Here is a 20,152-nt window from a genome sequence, read left to right as displayed (position 1 = left end):
GGCAGGCCAGGCTTGGTCTAGAAAGAGGCCTGTTACTAGCTTATCGTCACGGTGCTGCCTGAGGGTCTGCCTTCTAATATATATAACATTTCCTTTCCGCAGCTATTCATCCATGGACGCCTAGGTGGTTCCCATGATTTAGGTTGTAAATACTGTTGCAATAAACACAGGTGCAGATATCTTTTTGAGTTAGTGGTTTTTTTGTTTGTTTTTAGTTAGCTTTCTTTTTATCGGATAAATCCCAGGCGTGGAATTGCTGGGTCTTATGGTAATTCTATTTTTAATATTTTGAGGAACCTCCATACTGTTTTCCCATTTTGTAACTATGTATGGTGATGGATGTTAACTAGACTTAATGTGATCACTTTGCAATATATACCAATATCAAATCATTATGTTGTACACCTGAAACAAATGTTACATGTCAATTATACTTAAAAAAAAAAGCCAGGCTAATCCTGAAGAGCAGGCTTCAGGACAAGGAAGCTGCTTTGAGTCCCCCAGGCCAGCAGCAGCAGCAGAGCAAACAGGTCATCCAGCTCCTTTGTCAGAGGAGGGACCTTCCCCCTCCTCAGTGGGCATTCCCCCATCTGTCATTTCTGTCACCTCCAGTTTCCAGAGGGGAGCTACACCTAAAGAAATCACAGTGGCTTCTGACTGTGGGCAACGTGACTCAGGGAGAAAACCGCCGTTCTGTTAATTTGAGGACACACCTGGGAGAAATAGCCACAGTAAGGCGGAACTGCCTCCAAAAATTGCCAATGAGAACATGCATGCAAAAGCACCTTTGTACCCAAGACCTGGAGCAGGTACTGAAATTACTGTCAGCATTAGGTTAAATCCCTACATAAATGGCTCTCCAAGGGACCATCTACCAATGAACGTTTGTTTAGATACTGCTGGAGATAGGTGAGTTATCAGTTGGGAAATGTTTAATTTAGACGGACTTTTGTTATTTGGGGATTAACTAATTCACCTGTTATATGGGACACTGGAAAACGCAAGCAGTTTGAACCTCACCTTTAATAGCTGCATGAACTTCTGAGTCGCAGGCTTTTCACCTTTCAAAGCCTTGCCTCCCTTGGTTATTCCACTTCCTAGAGCTGCACATGCGACTACCACTGCCCGCAACACCCTCAATTCTCCACTTGGCCAGTCCTTTGGTCATCTCAGGTCTCCTGTCCAGCAGGAAACTTGGCCTTGACTTCATCCTACCTTGTGCTCCCACAACCTGTGCAAACATTACCCTTTTTTTCGTACCACAGGGACAATGAACTTACCTTCCCCACTAGATTTTTCAGGATAGAAGACATTTTCTCTCTCCATTCTCAGTACCTAAATAATGTATTTAATATTTGTTGACTGTATTAATTTCAGCTTTTACAATCTGTACTGTGCTACCTAAAAATTTTGCTCCTGAACTGTTATTGAAAGTAAAACTCATACTAGTACCTCAGTTTTCTTGCATCTTTAAAAATAAAACTCCATTCCAAAATATAGAGTGCTCATACAACTCAACAAAAGGAAGACAAAGAACCCAATTAAAAAATGGGCAGAGATGCCCTGGCCCGTTTGGCTCAGCGGTTAGAGCGTTGGTCTGAAGTCCAGAGAAACCCAGGTTCGGTTGCAGTTTGTCCCTGTCCCTGGTTGGGTCATGTGGGTGGCAGCCATTTGATGTGTCCCTTTCACGTTGATGTTTTTCTCTCTCTCTCTCTCCCCCTCCCACTCTATCTGAACAAAATATCGAAAAGTATCCTTGGGTGAGAATAAAAAAAAAAAAAATGGGCAGAGGACCTAAATAGACACCTCTCCAAAAAGGACATACAAATGGCCAAAAGACATATGAAGAAATGCGCAATATCACTAATCATCAGAAAGATGCAAACTAAAACCACTATGAGGTATCAACTCACACCTGCCAGAATGGCTGCCATCAACAAATCATCAAACAAGTGCTAGCGAGGGTGTGGAGAAAAGGGGACTCTGGTACACTGCTGGTGGCAATGCAGACTGGTGCAGCCGCTATGGAAAACAGTATGGTGTTACCTCAAAAAATTAAAAATTGACCTGCCATTTGACCCAGTGATCCCACTTCTAGTAATATATCCTAAGAACCCTGAAACATCAATCAGAAAGATATATGTACCCTTATGTTCATAGCAGCACTATTTGTAATTGCTAAGATCTGGAAACAGCCCAAGTGTCCATCAATAGATGAGTGAATAAAAAAGCTGTGGTATATATACACAATGGAATACTATGCAGCTGTAAGAAAGATTTCTTATCTTTTGAGACAACTTATTTGTGGAATATAATGAACAGGGTGGACTGATGATCAAAAAAGACCCAAAGACATAGAAAGGAGTATGATTCAGACTGACAAACCTCAGAGGGGGGCGGGGGGATGGATGAGATGAACCAAAGAACTTATATGCATGTGTGCATAACCAATGGACATAGACAACAAGGCTGGGGGGGGGGGGAGGGCAGGTTAGGGAGGAGGGTGTCTAGAGGGGAAAAAGGAGAAACATCTGTAACAAAAATAAATTAATAAAACTTGGAGAAAATAAAAAATACAACTCCACAAATCTACAAAGAATTACTAAAGTTTTGAGTAAACAAACTTTGGTTTAATTCAGGTTCTTCCAAATACTTGCCTAGTTTATTTATGCTAAATTTTCATATACAAATGTAGCAAGCAAAAAAAATGACACAGGCCCAGCTGGTGTGGCCCAGTGGATTGAGCATCATCCTATGGACTGAGAGGTCCCAGTTCAATACCCGGTCAGGGCACATGCCTGGGTTGCGGGCTCAATCCCCAGTAGGGGGCGTGCAGGAGGCAGCTGATCGATGTTTCTCTCTCTCCCTTTCTCTTTCTCTAAAAAAATCAATAAAAACATATTTTTAAAAAATGACAGAGTTGTCCATAAAAGTTGGTAAAAGAATTTTATTATGCAGCTTAGGTAGGTCTTTGCATTCTACTAACAGTAAAGCATTTCTCCACATCGTAGTCAACCTAATGAATTATGTATTTGTGATTTTATCAACATGGCTGCAGTATTACACTACTGAAGAAAACCTTCCTTTCATTTGTATTTTGGTACAATTATACAGTAGGTACCTCTCTCTTCCTCCAGAAAATAAAAATATTCTTAGTCTAAGATTAAAATGGAACAAAAACATAAATTCCAAGTTTCTTTCACCACTTGGTAGAAGAATGCAATAAAAATCAAAACTGGATGCTGCTTAACACACAAACAGGATGAGACATCTGCCACAGTTTCAGTCAAACCTTTGTAGGAATGATTTAGCATCTGGGTTTATTTTCACTGCAGTTTTCACATATGATAGGTGGAATTGTACCATAATGAAGAATAGTCACATTCTTCATTTGCACAAGAGATTCAAATGTTAGACTCACACAAGGAAATGTCTCTTGAGGCTTAGCAATATACAAACAGATAAAAAAAACTGCCTTAGGAAAAATTTCACAACTGTTTTACTAAACATTTGAAACATTTTAATCACAGCTTTCATATATTTAAAAAGTTTCCTCCAGAGATGAAGCTTATTTATGACATAAAACCTAGTCACTATCATCCGACCCATGTTCTGAGCCCCGATCCGAGGCCTCATTGTTGGATCCCTCTGGTTCTGATTCATTTCCAGAGCCTCGGCCAGAACCCTCATTATCAGATCCTCTCTCCGAATCGCGATCTGACTCGGCACTTGGAGAAGCCGGACGAGAGTCCATCTCCGAGCCACCCGAGCGGCTTCTCCCAGACTGCAGAGATTCATTGTCAGACTGTTCGGAACCCGAGGGCCTTCTCTTTCTGGATGGCTGGTCACTGTCTGAATCCTCATCTGACCTCTGTCTCCGGGACCTTTGGGGGCTGCCAGCCTCACTGCCAGACTTGTTCTGGTTCTCATCTGAGTCGCTCTCTGAAGAGGTGCGTTTCTTCCGAGGTTCTCCCTCGTCCGAGTCGCTGTTGCTGTTGCTGTTGCGGGGATGTCTGGCAGAAAGACAAGCACTGATTAGACACCAGGATTCTGGCCAACCAAGAACTAGACAAGTAGAGAATGTGCTTTTAAAAATAAGGGCATTTAATATTCTGTTTCTTGACCTAAATAGTGTTTATACAGATGTTCATTTTTGTGATATTTGTTTTGTGTACTTTTTAATAAATGTGATATATTTCACAATAAAAAGAGGTTAAAAAGGAAAAAAGAATACGGCACTTTAGCTACAAGCAATATAAACAGTGAAGGATGATTCTCACTAGGCTTTATTAGGCACCTTTCATCAGAACGAAGCATTTAATTTCATATATAAAATTATAAAATGGACAGTTTTGCTTATTTTTATAAACAAATTCATAGCAGTAAAGGTAAAACCCAGGATCTTGCTTGGCTGTAGAAACTCTGGAGATTGACCCTCTTCAAGGGCTGGATCAGTGGGCCACTTATATCCTATGACCACCTATGCTCTGTGTCTGAGGGGCAAAGTCACTCTTTTTTTTTCCCATCTTCACCCGAGGACATTTTTGCATTTATCTTCAGATAGAACGAGAGGGAGAGAAGAAGAGAGAGAGAGAGAGAGAGAGAGAGAGAGAGAGAGACAGAGACATCGAGTGGTTGCCACCCACACGACTCCAACCAGGGCCGGGGACAAACTGCAACCGAGGTATGTGCCCCCAGCGGAAACCAAACCCTGGTCTCTGGTCTGCGGGCTGATGATCTAACCACTGAGCAAACTGGCCAGGGCCAAAGTCACGGTTTCTATCCAGGGTTTGCCACTGCTCTAGCGCCCTCCAGACCAGACTCACTCAAGCTAGGACGCTGGGCTCAGAGTTCTGCGGCTTGTTTACTTTCGCTGTGAGCCCCACCCCCTCTACTTATCAGCTGTGAGGTTAAATGAAGGGTACTGTGCTTATGGTTGGAACGGTGGTGGCACCAGGGAGTCTTGGGTTCCTGGAGGCTCTGGACAAAAGAATATTCCTTTAACCACTAACCCCCAGAGCTCTGGAGAGGGGACATACTTCTCCTCTGGCATATTCCTCAGTTCTGGTTCCCCTTACAGATATGCCAAGGTAGGAATATTGAATCCTATAGGGTTCAGTCTAAGAAGGGTGAGGGAGGTGAATATATTACTTTCTTCTGAACCCAACACATACATCATGTAACTCGGGTCACTCTGAGAGAATATGAAGAGTGACTAAGAAGAGGACATTATATATTCATTCTGTATATATACCAAAGGCCAGGGATCCAATTCACTCCATTCCATCTGGCCACAAAAGCAAGCACTTCACAGTGGTCAGAACACACTTAAACTGATGCAAATGGCTCAAATCAACTTGGCCTTGGCCTCAGGTGTAGGTTTGGCAGCAGCTCAGACTCACACTGGACCTTTCTGGCTACACATTTTAACAGTGCTCATTCTGAAATCACACTTCATTGCTCTGATCACACATGCCTCTAACCAATGGACCAGGGCAACACTGTGGACAAGAGCAAAACAGTGCTGTAGGGAAAGCAACCCCAGCACTGGTTGGTATCAGCCAGTGTCCTCAGAGACACGGAGCTGCAAATCTTTACAAATGGTTCCTCTACATCCTACCCCACGAGGCCAGCCTCTCACCAGCACCCTTAGCCCCTCAGTGTGTGAACTTCTCACCTCTGCCTCACCTGGAACTAACCAGGACTATGTATTCTTTTTTTTTGCATTTATTTTCAGAGAGAGCAGGAGGGAGAGAAAAAGAGAGAGAGGGAAACATCAATGTGAGAGAGACACAAGACTGCTTGCCACCTGCAAGACCCCAACCAGGGCCAGGGACAAACTGCAACTGAGGTACGTGCGCTTAGCGGGAACCGAACCCAGGTCTCTCTGGTCCGCAGGCCGACCAGAGCCAAACCGGTCAGGGCATGTATGCTTTTTCTAACACTCAACTCAAAACAGCCTCTCTGTCACAAAAAATCTCTCTACAATTTCCTTACCAGTCCTACTCCAGATTAGCTCTAGTCCCTGGAAAACAATAAATGCAAAACCTAAGTGATAACACTTAACCTACTATAATGTGGTCTTTATCTGTGATTCTCTGCTGCTTCTAAAGCATACATTCCTTGGGGTGGGGTCTATGTCTTTCCCCTCTCTATTCCCAGTACTTAGCACGCTATCTCATACAATGGTTTTTCAAATGTCTATTGAATGAACAAATGCAGTGACGGCCATCAGAAGATCATGGTGTAGTACAGAAATATGAGTCCTAGTCTTAGAATTCCAAATGGGGGGGGGGCACCTCAAGCATGAGGGGCAAGTTTAGGACAGTAAAATCAAATATTACTACACTGGTGGCTTTGAGGTAAAGTGTGCTGGACAAGCCATCTAGGATAAGCCTCCACACAGCGGGCAGAGCTGCGTCACCACTGCTCAGCATGGGAGGAAACAGTCCAGCAAGTCCCCATCCACGTGACCAGGATCAGGCTACTCATGATGCTCTTAGCTAGTCAATGGCAGATATATCTAGGAGATGTCATGTAGGGCATTTCAGCTAATATTGACGAAGAAATAAAATTTCAAAATAGATTTTCTTCTTCGAGGGACGTAGCGGGTTGAAAGGACGGATTAGAATAAAATGGGTGTGAAGGTTTCTTCCAACTATAAGATTCTAAGAAGCTGAAGATAGTGTGGCAGTGACCACTCTTCCTTCCTTTCTTCCACCTTTCCTTCCTTCCTCCCTTTCTTTCCCTCCCCTCCCACCCTCCATCCTTCCTTTCTTTGCATTTTAATTGTTTTTATTATTCAAACAAGCTTCATTTTTATTTTTTAAATCCCCATCCAAGGATATTTTTCCATTGATTTTTTTAGACAGAGTGGGAGAGAGAGAGAGCGAGGGAGACATTGATCGGCCACTTCCCACACAACCTCAGCCAGGGCCGGGGATCAAACCTGTAACTGAAGTACGTGCCCGACTAGGAATTGAACCGGTTACTCTGGTCCGTGGGCCGACATTCTAACTGCTGAGCCAAACTGGCCAGGCACAAGCTTCATTTTTAAATTTAGCCTTTTGACTCTGCTTGTGCCTTCCACACTTTCACAATGATTTTCTGCTCCTCGATAAAAGCATGCTTGATGCTGTCACAGGCACAATTTAGCACAAGGGGGCCCACCACAGACCCTGCTGACATGTTTTCACTTTCGAGAACCTCATCAGAACTTCAGGTCTCACAGCACAAACTTCACGAAGTAGGCCTGGGCATGCACCCCAAGCGGGTGTTGTGCTTTCCCACCCTTTTTGGAGGAAGGTAAACAGCTCTACTGCCAGGGGCTTGGGCCAACCTAGTTTTGTTAGGCTGTCTTGCAGGACAGCCTACGACGGTATGTCAAATGCTGGACCATTCTGAATGCCTGTAGATCATCCCTGGAAGAATTTGGCTATCTTTTTTTTTTTTTTTATTCCTCACCTGAGGATATTTTTCTATTTATCATTAGATAGAGTGGGAGGGAGGGAGGGAGAGAGAGAGAGAGAAACATCAATGTGAAAGCCACAATGACTGGTTGCCTCCTACATGACCCGACCAGGGCCGGGGATGAACCGCAACTGAGGTACGTGCCCTTGCCTGGAATCGAACCTGAGACTCATTGGTCAGTGGGCCAACACTCTAACCGCTGAGCCAAACCGCTCAGGGTGAGCTTGGTTATCTTTCATTAGAAGAATATATCAAAGAAAAATTTCCTACCCTTCATCAGCAATCTTAAGTTTATCCTCATCCGAAGAATCATCACTTGATGATATTATGGCTTTGGATTTTATTTTTCCCTTCATTGAAGGAGGCAGACGTTCTGGCTTAGGCTAACGAGAAAAGATCACACATATTAGTCAAGACTCTCATTTCAGGACATCTTGTTCAACTGGGGTTGCACTATAATGATAAAATCAAACAACAACCAAGAATTGGTGCTTGAAGAAACTGCAGAGAAGAATGTATCCTAGCATATTACAATCTCTTAGGTACGTAGGGGGACATAAAAACCACAGTGTTATAAACTTACCGCCTTCTTCCTCTCTGCTCTCGGTGGGCGGCGCTTTTTCTGTTTGGGGCCATTTTCTGTGTCTTCATCATCAGATCCTTCTTCTCCCTTTGGAGGTCTTAAGTAGTGAACAATAAGAAAAAGTCTGTCAAGATTCATCGATGCCTATAAATTCTAAGACTACTCGCCATCAAAATATTCATTCTGATCATCCTTTATGTGTACTGTCCTCAACGAGAGCAGAAGTCATAACTTATTCCTGCTGCACATGGCCCAGGAGTCTGAAAAAAACCATGTACTTATGCAACGTCTGCTGACTAATTAAGTCACTCTTGGGTCCTCTTATTAATCTAAATGAGTTTGAATCTTGCATTTGTTGGATAAAGGATGCAAGAAAAGACTCAGGTTCACACCTCAACATCTCCCTCCCCTCTTTCTTCCTTCCCAGCCACTCATTCCAGGCCTGCTGATGTCCTAGTACAGCTTCAGTTCCAAGGGTCTGTGTCTGAATGAATTCATCAGGTTCTTTCCCAAGTATAGTCATCCACCGGCTGAGAAGTACAGGTCTAGGCAAGACAGCTCACTGAAGGTTCCTGGGCAGGGAGCACCATGGGAGAAGAAGGGGCACCTTAGAGGCACCTCCAGGTGAGAGATGGGCAGGGCACTACTTACCTCAACAGTGGATGGCTTTGGAGGATTAAAAGACCCTTCTTTCACATTAATTCACTTTTAAAACAACCAGCAAAACCTTGAAGTGGGCATCACTATTACAGTTTTACAGAGGAAACCGAGGCGCAATGACTTAGTCTAAGACTGCACACGGGCAGGTAGTAGGGACACAGCGGGTTTCTCATTCTAAACTGCATACGTCTTCCAATAAATATCACCATTTTAAAGTTACAAGAAAGGCAATTATTAGTTCTGACTAACTTGCAGCTCTCAGAAGGGAAGCTGTGAAGATCTGTGGTGATTTCAGTACTCAGGGGACTGTGCAGTGGGTTCTATCTTAGGGTTAAATAGGAAGTGAGGTATCAAGAGGCTTTACTGTCTAAGAAGATCAAATGACTTCCAGGTGTTTGCAAATTCTAAACATAAGAAAATGAAAGGTCTTTCGTCACCTTTATAAGGTTCTTTACAACACATTAATGATACCTTCTCCTCTTTTTCTTCTTTCTCTCACCACCTTCCTCTTCTTCGCCTTCTTGTTCACTACCACTGCCCTTTCTCTTCTTCTTCTTTTTGGATACTGGCAGGTCTTCATCGCTGTCATCATTGACAAATTCATCAAACTCGCCTCCCTTCTTAGAACGCTGAAATCCAAATAAGACTATAATCAGCTCTTTCCTGGCTGATGGACTGTGGCTAGAATTCTAAGGTGAAGAAAGAGGCCATATCCTCTCAGTCATGTGATAAATGAAGGATCTTGTACCAAGTCACATGTTAGAGGTGCTTGGTGAGGCCCATATTTTAAAGACTTCTAATTAGGATAAATGTTTCAAATGGCAAAAATCATCAACTACTTAGGTCACTTCTACAAGATAAAATGTAAGGAGCTAACATTGGAATGCATTCTAAATACTGGATACCAAGTAAAGCACTCTGTCTTGGAAGACTGTCTTTAGCTAAGGACTAAGTACAGGGTGAATATAATCATTTTTATCTTCATTTCTGAAAGTCAGAAGACAGGGACTGGGGCCACCGGTGTCAGTGGGGGTAACATCTTACCCGTCCACCACCACTGCCTCTTTTCTTTTCTTTTGCTGCTTCAGTCTCTCCAGTAAACATAAGAATATTTTTGGTCTTCTCAACATACTGGGCCCGCTGTTCTAAAAGTTTCTTTTGCTCTTCCTTCTCTCTGAGACGTTTCTCTTCCTACAGGAAAAAAACCTCATCAAAATGTTCTTATGATGAAAATCATGGCTAACACCAGGACTTGGTTTTTACCATACAAAGTAGATTTATACACATAACTCTTTAATTCTAGTATAAGTGAAAGCACAATAAATACCTGTTCCTTAAGAAGTTTCTGCCTTAACAGTTCTTTTTCTTGCTCTTGTTTGGCCCGTAACTCCCTCTCTTCCTCGTCCTGTTTGCGTGCTCGGGCCACATGGTACTGGGCCTGGCTCAGTAAGTCAGAGCACTGCCTAGAACATTTCAGATTTAGAGAAACATGAATGTGGCCAAGTGTACTTTCTGTTCAAAAACTCAGAGCATCTGTTTTCCTTATACAAATTAAAACGTCTGCAGCAGCAGGATCATTAGCTGATAACTATGGGAAGTGTTAATTAGCAAAATTAACTTCATTTCTCATAAGCCAATATTGTCAACTATATTTCATTTCCAAATTATAAACATCCGCCCAAAGCAAAGCTAAAAAGGTTTCCAATATTATTTTCACACGTGACTGAGAGAGTGAGGAATCGTATCTTGATTCTGGTGACACAGCTGATTTATTTTCCCAACCAACCTAAGTACCAAATACATTTTGCCTTCTTCCCTGAAAGAACCCTTGGGAGAAAGCCTTGGTCCAGGTTGGGGGTCTTCCAGAGAGGAGTGTGAACAGTTGACCAGAACCCTGCTCACTACTGTCAATGTCCCAGCCCATCGAGACCCCTCCGCACCCAAGTCACCATTCACAAACAGCCGTTACCTGGCTTCTGTGGCAGCAAGGGCCAAGTCGAATCTCATTTTATCTCCCACTTTACTCAAGTAACTGAAGTATCTAAATAAAATGAGAAAATATTTAAAATAATTTTAATAAAACAGGCCCTTCAGATTTTTTATCTGTTGTTCAAAAATAGTCAAAAGACATATATTAACCGACTTACATGCATGTATTTAATACATGAAGGGCTAGCATCTCAATAGGAAAGTCATATATACAACTCACTTAAAAAAAGACTCATCAATATGCCACTCAATCTGTTTAATAAAAAACAAATTCATTAAGAAAAGCCGAGTTACACTTAATGTTATCAGTAAATTAACAAATAACCAAAATAGTTCAAGCAATGAGTATTTATTAAACACTCACTTTACTAAATATGTCAGCATGGAGGTTAGGAGTTTTAACGGTGAAAACACAATCTACCAACCAAGGCAAGAAATGCTTGAACAAGAATTCAAGTAAGGTTGGACAAAACCTGAAGAGATATCAGGTTTTAATTTTACCAAATACTGAATTATCAAATAAATACTATAAAGTTACACATTTTTAAAGCTGAATAAACCTATTCATTATTTAAGAGGGAAGGCCTTAATCTTAACTCAATAAAAATTAACATCCTAGCTCTGGCCGGTTTGGCTCAGTGGTTAGAGCACTGGTCTGCAGTCCAGAGAGACCCAGGTTCGGTTCCCGCTAAGGGCACCGTAATAGGGCTTGGTTGCAGTTTGTCCCTGGCCCTGGTTGGGTTGTGCGGGTGGCAGCCACTCGATGTGTCCCTTTCACATCAATGTTTCTCTCTCTCTCTTCCTCTCCCTCCCTCCCACTCTGTCTGAACAAAAAATGGAAAAATGTCCTCGAGTGAGGATACAAAAAAAAAAAAAAATTTAACATCCTATTAAAAAGACTGGGTCAGTCCTGGCCAATTTTGCTCAGTGGTTAGAGCGGCAGCCTGCAGTCCAGAGAGACCTGGGTTCGGTTCCGGCTAAGGGCATGTACCTCGGTTACAGTTTATCCCTGGCCCTGGTTGGGTTGTGCGGGAGGTAGCTACTTGATGTGTCCCTTTCACGTCGATGTTTGTCTCTCTCTCTTCCTCCCACTCTATCTGAACAAAAAGTGGAAAAATGTCCTTGGGTGAGGATAAAAAATAATAAATAAATAAATAGATAGATAGATAGATAGATAGATAGATAGATAGATAGATAGACAGACTGTGTCATATTACTGTCAGATTAGTGAAAAATCTAAGGCAAGCTTGCAAAGCTAGCTAACCAGCCAATTCTAGGGATCTGGCTCCATAATACAAATCTGGCAGGAGCCTAGCTATAGTTTGGCACCACCTGGTGGCAGGTATTTCCTTTGGTTTAAAAATTGCTGAAATGATATGAATAGATTTGAATGATTCAAATAGATTCCCTTTAAAAAATTTTTTTGTTGTTGTTTATTGATTTTTTAGAGAAGGAGAAGAAGGGAAAGGGAGAAAGAGAGAGAAGCATCAAATGGCTGCCTCCTGCATGCCCTCCACTGGGGATCTGGCCCACAACCTGGGCATGTGCCCCGACCAGGAACCAAACCTGCAACCTCTTGGTGCACGGGCTGAGGCTCAATCACTGAGCCACACTGGCTGGGCTGAACAGATTCCCTTTAGAGATTCCCCTTCTAAAAGAGTCCCAAGGAAAGTGATTTTCAGCACCTTTTGAGGCACACAAGTCTAAAGAAATAAAGCATTTCCAAGGTGGTTTCTACAAACTCTACCTATGTGCAAGCTCCAGTTCTTTCACAGCATTAAGTACTTCCTTCAGGTTACTCTTCTCATCTTTCAGGACAGAGGTAGCTAATCTTTGCAGGACCAAGGCCACATTAAACATAAGAACCGTATCACTGGGTGCCACATGTCTAGCCTGTAAGGAAAGAACAAAGCAAATATTGCACATGATCTAAGACATGAAATGAAAGCATTTAAGTCAACTAGAATGTCAGGGATGTGAATATGCATAAAACAATAAAAAATATATGAGCTCTTTTCACCTTCAGCAAAGTCTGTTTGCATTCCTGCAACTTGCCACACTTGAAGAGGGCCCGGGCCAAATAGAGCACAACTTCAGTGTTCTGGTGCTTATAGAACTTTCTGAGGCAGTTTTCATACTACAATAGAAGAGAAAGTTAAAACACAACAAGGACTAAATGATACTGTTATTTTGTAGTAAAATTTTAAAGCTATTTGAAAAGTATATTATCCTTTGAATAGTTAATTTCAAAGAATCTGAGAATGATTTTTGACATTCACCAGTGTACATTTTCACACATAAAAACCTGATCAAAAGAAAAATTCCTGGAAATAGTTTTTCCATTTGAAATTTGGACCAACATATAAAGGATAAGCAGATTGGAAGGCTGTTCTCATCTTAGCAATTCTATCTAGAATCAGCTTATTGACAACTTATTAGAAGACATACACCTAGCTCCTTTGGGGTTATACTCTCTACCACCTTTCTTTAGGATTGGTGGAACCTACTGGCAATGCATATGTGAAAGCTCATATTTCTGGCTGTTATCTTTTTGGTAAAAACAATAATATAGCAATACTGGTATTAATTTTGCCATGAACATGTCACTTTTTTGTTGTTAATCCTCACCTGAGGATATTTTTTCCACTGATTTTAGATAGAGTGGAAGGGAGAGAGGGAAAGAACCTGCAACGCAGGTTAATGCCCTAGACCGGGAATCGAACACAAGGCCCTTAAGTCCACAGGCTGACGCTCTAACTGCTAAGCCAAACTGGTCAGGGCAACATGTCACTTTTTGACATGGAATATCTTGCCATAGGTAAGATCTTTTTCATGAAAGATGATTAGACAGTCCCCCCTGAATAGCCTTAGTAATTAATTTGTATTTTAAAGGGCAACATTATCATTCTGCAGATCAGGAAGGTCCACCTTCAAAAACACAATTTCCGAGACTATCATATGCAATCTGGGTTCTGTAAGTCCTTGTAACTAGTGCCTTTCTAATATTCTGAATAAAGTAATACACATCCTTCTTTAAAAAAAGGTTATTAACCACACTTCCCAGAGCCGGGACTGCTCTTGTCATCTACCTTTACTAAGAAGCTTGTTTTTTCTGACCCTAATATTTCCCACAGAGCCCAAGAGCCTTTTAGCGTTTTAATTAGAGCAGTATGACTCTTTTACTTCAAGTTCAAGCACTCAACAAATATGAAGCTATTAGTGGTGGATCCAGAACTCGTATCTCTGGACACCAAAGACAGGCCTTAACATTTATAATTATGAATCTCTGAATAAACACAGTATCACAAGAGATAGCATGCAACTCCATGACAGGGCCAGAATGGTTAAGAAAACATCCGCTCAACAATGAACATGGTATAAAATATCTTGACAGATAAGACGTTACCATCTGAACAGCACTGATATACTGCTTCTGTTCCACATAGATGTGTGCTAGGTTCAGCCACACATCACTAATATCTGCTGTGGCTTCTCTTACTTGGGCAAACACATCACGAGCTTCACGGAAATATCCTTTGTGGGCCAAAACAGCTCCTAAAGTTAGAAAGAGGTTCATAGTTCAGAATTTTCTATTTGTAGCCAGAAAAACCACTAAAAGTCCTATTTTAAAACAACTACCTTCATTACATTTAGAGGAAAATTCTGATCTACCAACATTCTTTCAAAAGCATTCACTTCACAAATTATGGAGATCCAAATCTTATAATCACCTATTCCATTAGCGGCATACAGATTCTTTGCATCATTTCTGAGTACTTGTTTGTAGATGGCCAGAGCACGATCTTGATGTCGCTTTTCCTATAAAAAACCCCATACATTATTTTAAAAATCCAAACAAGAATACAACAAGTGCGCTGGCCAGTTTGACTCAGCGGTTGAGTGTCGGCCTGCAGACCAGAGTCCCGGGTTCGGTTCCCGCTAGGTGCACATACCACAAAAAAAAGAATAGACCAAGTAATGGTTTTAAAGAAACAAGAGGAAATTACTTTTTCTCGATCTCGGGTGGGCTGATGCAGAGTTTGAAGCCAGACGTTGCCAAGGGCTAGCATAGAGTAAGTGTCACTCTGTGTAGATGGTTGCTTTAATATCCTCTCAAATTTCTTCTGGCCTGGACCCCATTCTTGTTTTGCCAAATGAAGATTACCAATCAAAGACCAAGCATCTGGATGGTCCTGAAACACATATAAAAGGAAATAAAATCTGTAATTTGGATTCAGAGAGATCAATCATCTTTCTACAACAGCTGATTACTGAAGAGGTTTATAAGCTACATTTACAGTGTTTTCAAACTGAGAGTTGAGGTGGATTAGTGAGTTGTTAAATCAATTTAGTGTGTAATTATTAGCAAAAGAAGTGCAACAGAATGGAATACATCAGTGCCATTCACACGGCAAGAGCACATAACAACTGGCAAAACTTTCATTTCAGTTGTCTACATACACACACGTGTGTGGACTAAGCTAAGATGTGAAACCTATTTCTTAATGTTGAGCCACAATGTTGAGTTTAGACGATGCCTCGGTAGGTTTGGCTCAGTGGTGACAGTGTCGCCTGTGATCTGAAGGGTCATGGGTTTGATTCCTGGTCAAGGGCACACACCTGGGTTGCAGGTTTGATCCCCGGCCCAGGTTGGGGTCATGCAAGAGGCAACCAACTGATGTGTCTGTCTCACATAGATGTTTCTCTCTCTCTCTCTCTCTCCCCCTCCCTCCCTCCCTTTTACTCTATCTAGAAAATCAATAGAAAAATATCCTCAGGTAAGGATTAAAAAAAAAATTAGATGAATTCTATACTGTTTAGTATCTTTAACAAGTAAATGAAAAAAAACCAGGGAGATGCCAAGATATTAGAAATCATGATAACCATTAAAAGGAAAAACTGATTTACTAGGGGAAAGAGATGAAATAATCATTATTCAAACCTAAGCATTAATATTACCAACCTGATTAATCTGAAGTGCTTCCTTAAACCAATCTGAAGCCTCATAAAAATTTCCTTTATCTCTAGCCATGGCTCCCAGGCGCAGATAGCCTGAAAATATACATTGAAAAGTTTTTAAAATATTAGCTATAAAGCGCATAATTTTAAAGTCATACATTTGAAACAATTGTGTTTTGTTAAGATGTTCATACAATGAACAAAAAATAGTCCCACACATGAAAAAATATCAAACATCAATATAATCAATTAATAAGCTAACAAATGAAAGCCTCTCAGTCACCATCAAGTCTTATTGTTTGAAATCTGAGATTTATCTCTTCCACTCCATTCCCAATGCTAGCACCTTGTTCCAAGTCCTTATTTCAAACTAAATTATTTTAAAAGCTTAGAGCTATTCTGTCTCCAGCTTCTCTTTGATGCACAGCACTGTCAAGTCACTTGTTCTTAAAAAGCTGCTTGTCATACAGCAAAATAGTGAAAGCAGGGATGATTAAGAATTAGTTGTTAGAAAACCTGCGCTCTAACTGTGGCTCTTTCACTTAATAATAAAGAAAAACATGCCACACAAATTAAGTTATTTTCTCCAGAAAACATCACTCTCTTTGCCCAGCTGGTGTTGCTCAGTGGACTGAGCATTGGGCCCATGAACTGAGAGGTCCTGGTTTGATTCCTGGTCAGGGCACATGCCCGGGTTGTGGGCTTGATCCCCAGTGGGGGATGTGAAGGAGGCAGCTGATCGATGTTTCCCTCTCATCAATGTTTCTCTCTCTCTCTCTCCCTTAATCTCTCTCTAAAAAAAAAAAAAAATCAATAACATATTTAAAAAAACAAACAAATCACTCTCTTCAAGAAACCAACCATGGCTTACTACTGCCTATCAAATCAATTAAAATTCAGTCTGGCCTTCCACTAAAATCTTACTTATAATTGCGTCTATAATAGCATGTCTAGGAGGTGGGAGAAGGGCCAAGCTAATAGCTCCTGATTTGACCACCATAGTTTTAGGTTCTTTTAAGGGAAGTACAGTATGTAAATTATTTTTAATTAAAGACTTTAAATATTTTACAATGTTTAGGTTGTAAAAATTCAGGGTAGGACATTTTTGGTAATGATTATGTCAAGAATAAGCACTGTTTTTTCTCACTTTTATAAACATTGCAAAAATGTTTATATGAAATGAGAGCAGGACGATCATAAAGGTAAACCCATCATCAAGGAGTTGTTACAAGTCTAATAAAGGTAGTGACCCACTGAAGATAGCCTCATCTGTGAAATATGGTCGAACTGATTTTTTTTTTTTTTTTTTTAAATCCTCACCCGAGGACATTTTTCTATTTTTTGTTCAGCTAGAGTGGGAGAAAGAGAGAGAGAGGAAAAGACACAGAGAGAGAAACATCGACGTGAAAGGGACACATCGAGTGGCTGCCTCCCACACAACCCAACCAGGGCCGGGGACAAACTGCAACCAAGGTAGGTGCCCTTAGCGGGAACCAAACCCGGGTCTCTCAGGACCGCAGGCCGATGCTCTAACCGCTGAGCCAAACTGGCCAGGGCTGAACTGATTTTTAATTGTTTTAGTTTCTGGCCATAAATTTAAGTGAAGCTGCATCTTTTTTTTTAAGGACACAAGTTTGCCTTGAATAAAAGGGGACATTAAACCTTCAAAACTTTTTACTATTGTCTCTAAGAAAGATATTTTTAAGGCTAAATTTTTGCTGCTGTTGTAGGAATTTTAATACATAAAAAAAAGTTTAAAATTCTTACAGTCGACATAGTTAGGATGTTCCCGCAAGATGTTTTTATACAGTTTTTCTGCTTCATGAAATTCACACATCGCCTCATACAGTCTGGCTAAATTGTATGATGTTGTGACAGAAATGGCATTATAATAATGTTCATCATGCTCAGCTTCTGCCTTTGCGCGATCCAATGATGCCAAAAAATATTTCTATAAGAAAAGAAAATTATTTTGTTAAAAGACTTAGTTGATAAAGCTAAAAACGTGTGCATTCAACTTGATAGTAGAGAAGGGAATTTCTATTTTCCTACCTTTGCCTCCCCTAGATTTCCAAGTCTAAAATGGAGTGCACCCACATTATTGAGAATCTCTGGGGGGACATCAGCCTGTACTTTTTCCTGAAGGATCCGTGTTGCTGTTCCATAGGCTGAAAGAGCACCCTGTATTTTCAAGGTGGACAGAATAGGGTGTAAGTGAAAGTGAGAGAAACACACACTACACCAGGCTTACAAAAAGCACATTAGGTAGGAGATGAAAAGCACTGCTAAAATACCTGTATATCAGTCTGTTCTAAGATTTGTGCCAATTCAATCCAAGCTTCAACATCATCAGGATACTGTTCTGTGACTTTCTTCAAATGGCCCTGGGGAAAAAGAGATCATTAAGCTAAAGCATTTCAACGACAAGCTGTTAAAGTAGAAGCTAGTGCTACTCTACCCTGTTTAGTAAGTCAGCTGTTCTTTCAACCAATCTCAGCTAACAAAACTGCTCTTATCACATCTCTACTAGCAATGATAAGAAATAAGGAATGAAGAGTCTAGGTAGGAATATATAACAGAAAATAGCTAAGATTTTAAAAAATGTACCTTGGCAATGTCTCGTTTTTCTTGATCTTCTGAAGCAGCATACAGAGAGCCAAGAATTTTCATAGTTTCATAATTATTAGGATAAGCTTTCAAAACTTTCTCAAAGCACTGAGATGCATTTTCTTTGTCACCTCTATATATATACATTTGTCCCAAACCAAAAAATGGCAGCACAAAAGAGGATGAGGCAAACTGTGTGGCTTGATAATAGTACTGGAAAGCTTGGTCATAATCTTCCTAAAAAAATGAAAATAAGACCAACAATGCATACAAAGTTTTTCAAAGACTTAAAAAACTATAAAACAAAAAAGATTAGATAGAGAAGGCTGAAATGCTCCTACCTGAACATGGAATGATCTAGCCAGCTGGTAGCAACTTTCTGCTTGCATAGCCTCCACTTCTGTATTATGGAATGCGTGGAGAGCCAAGTGCTGGACTTTACTATAATCCTGAACAACGAAGATCCGGAAATCACTTGAGTGAATTCAAACAATTCTAACAGTCTTAACCATAAGGCTTCCTTCTTTTAAAATGTTAACTGAATTAACAACAACAGTATTGTATACAGAATTACTAATCATTTTTTTCATTTCCCTTGCTGATGAATTTAGGGCAGATAGGACTAACATTTACCCAATATTTAACATTTGTCCATTATATCTATTACTTTTTACAATCCCTACTACAATCCTTTGAAGTCATCAGCCCTATTTTTGTGATGAGAAGACCTAAGGGACGTTAAGTCCCTTATTTTCTTTTTATTGATTTTTTTTTGAGAGGGAGATAGAAATATCAATGTGAGAGAGAAATTTCAATAGGCTGCCTCCTGTACCACCCCCTACTGGAAATCGAGCCTGCAACCTGGGCACATGCCCTGACTGGGAATTGAACCGGGACCTCAGTCCATGGGATGGTGCTCAATCCACACTAGATGGGCAAGTCCCTTAATTAAGAGTAATGGGAACAGTTACAATTTACTGAAAGCCCTGCAAAGAGTGTCATTATTACCATTGTATTGATGGGGAAGTGGAGGCTTAAAGAGATAAAGTGTGTTGTCTCAAGTGGAAAAGCTAGAATCTGAATTCAGGTGTTTCTGACTCCGGGAAATGTATCACATGAGAATAGCAACTAACAGAGTTGGAACTGAATTCAGCTCTATTTGAATGCATGGGGTTATAACCTTTCTCACAGATCTGACTTTTATTTGGATTACTCAGCTAGCTAACCTCCTTAAAGTCTCAGAGTCAAGAGTTTCTACATCAGGAGTAGGAAACAACTTTCTGATTTTAATTGGACTGTGTTTTATTCATTTGACTAGAAATCTGGTCTGAAGTATAGCTTTTATTTGATCAATGGCCAGTTTTGACATTTTTTTTTTTTTACATTAGGAATAATAATGTGATTGCAGTTTTTAACAGTAACTGTTTCCCATTAGATAAGTATTTAATGTGCATATTACATTTAATTCTAACTACTACCTCTCAAATCCTATAAGTATTATTACTGGTTTTACAAATGAGGAAAATAAGTTTAAGGAAATTAATTTATTTCCCCAAAGCCACCTAACTATATAATGGTGATGCTTGAATTTGACCCAAGTGATTCAAACTCTACACTTTTAATTATGTTATAGTCTTTTAACTAAATTTATATGTTATTCAAGTGAAATGAGGGTAATGGTTAAATGTTGGGTTTGTCCTACTATGGAATCTACTTTAATTTTCTTATTTTTATTATTCTATGACTCATAACACACTTTTAGAGAATAGAATAGTTCTATTTGACATTTAACGTTATAATGTATTAAAAATAATATTCTATTTTTTTTTTCTTTTTTTTATCCTCACCCGAAGACATTTTTGCATTTATCTTCAGATAGAGCGA

General features: G+C 40.4%; 1 protein-coding gene across 1 annotated transcript in view; it reads right to left on the bottom strand.

Moving 5' to 3' along the window:
• Positions 1–2,932: 2,932 nt before the first annotated feature.
• Positions 2,933–20,152, bottom strand: part of CTR9 (CTR9 homolog, Paf1/RNA polymerase II complex component) — a 38,978-nt gene continuing 21,758 nt past the window's right edge. The window contains exons 8-25 of the mRNA XM_036258561.1: positions 18,610–18,717; positions 18,269–18,505; positions 17,956–18,045; positions 17,714–17,842; positions 17,429–17,612; positions 15,666–15,754; positions 14,710–14,895; positions 14,434–14,521; positions 14,109–14,257; positions 12,723–12,839; positions 12,450–12,595; positions 10,683–10,754; positions 10,041–10,176; positions 9,758–9,904; positions 9,185–9,342; positions 8,054–8,150; positions 7,741–7,853; positions 2,933–4,013 (exon numbers count right to left, since the gene is read on the bottom strand). Coding sequence (XP_036114454.1) covers positions 3,587–4,013; positions 7,741–7,853; positions 8,054–8,150; positions 9,185–9,342; positions 9,758–9,904; positions 10,041–10,176; positions 10,683–10,754; positions 12,450–12,595; positions 12,723–12,839; positions 14,109–14,257; positions 14,434–14,521; positions 14,710–14,895; positions 15,666–15,754; positions 17,429–17,612; positions 17,714–17,842; positions 17,956–18,045; positions 18,269–18,505; positions 18,610–18,717 — 2,673 coding nt within the window. The 3' untranslated portion in view covers positions 2,933–3,586. The remainder of the gene's footprint in view (positions 4,014–7,740; positions 7,854–8,053; positions 8,151–9,184; positions 9,343–9,757; positions 9,905–10,040; positions 10,177–10,682; positions 10,755–12,449; positions 12,596–12,722; positions 12,840–14,108; positions 14,258–14,433; positions 14,522–14,709; positions 14,896–15,665; positions 15,755–17,428; positions 17,613–17,713; positions 17,843–17,955; positions 18,046–18,268; positions 18,506–18,609; positions 18,718–20,152) is intronic.

The sequence above is a fragment of the Molossus molossus genome, unplaced genomic scaffold (assembly GCF_014108415.1).
Source record: "Molossus molossus isolate mMolMol1 unplaced genomic scaffold, mMolMol1.p scaffold_m16_p_13, whole genome shotgun sequence".
Classification (NCBI taxonomy): Eukaryota; Metazoa; Chordata; class Mammalia; order Chiroptera; family Molossidae; genus Molossus; species Molossus molossus.
Note: the sequence above shows the minus strand (reverse complement) of the source record. Positions and strands in the feature narration are given on the sequence as shown.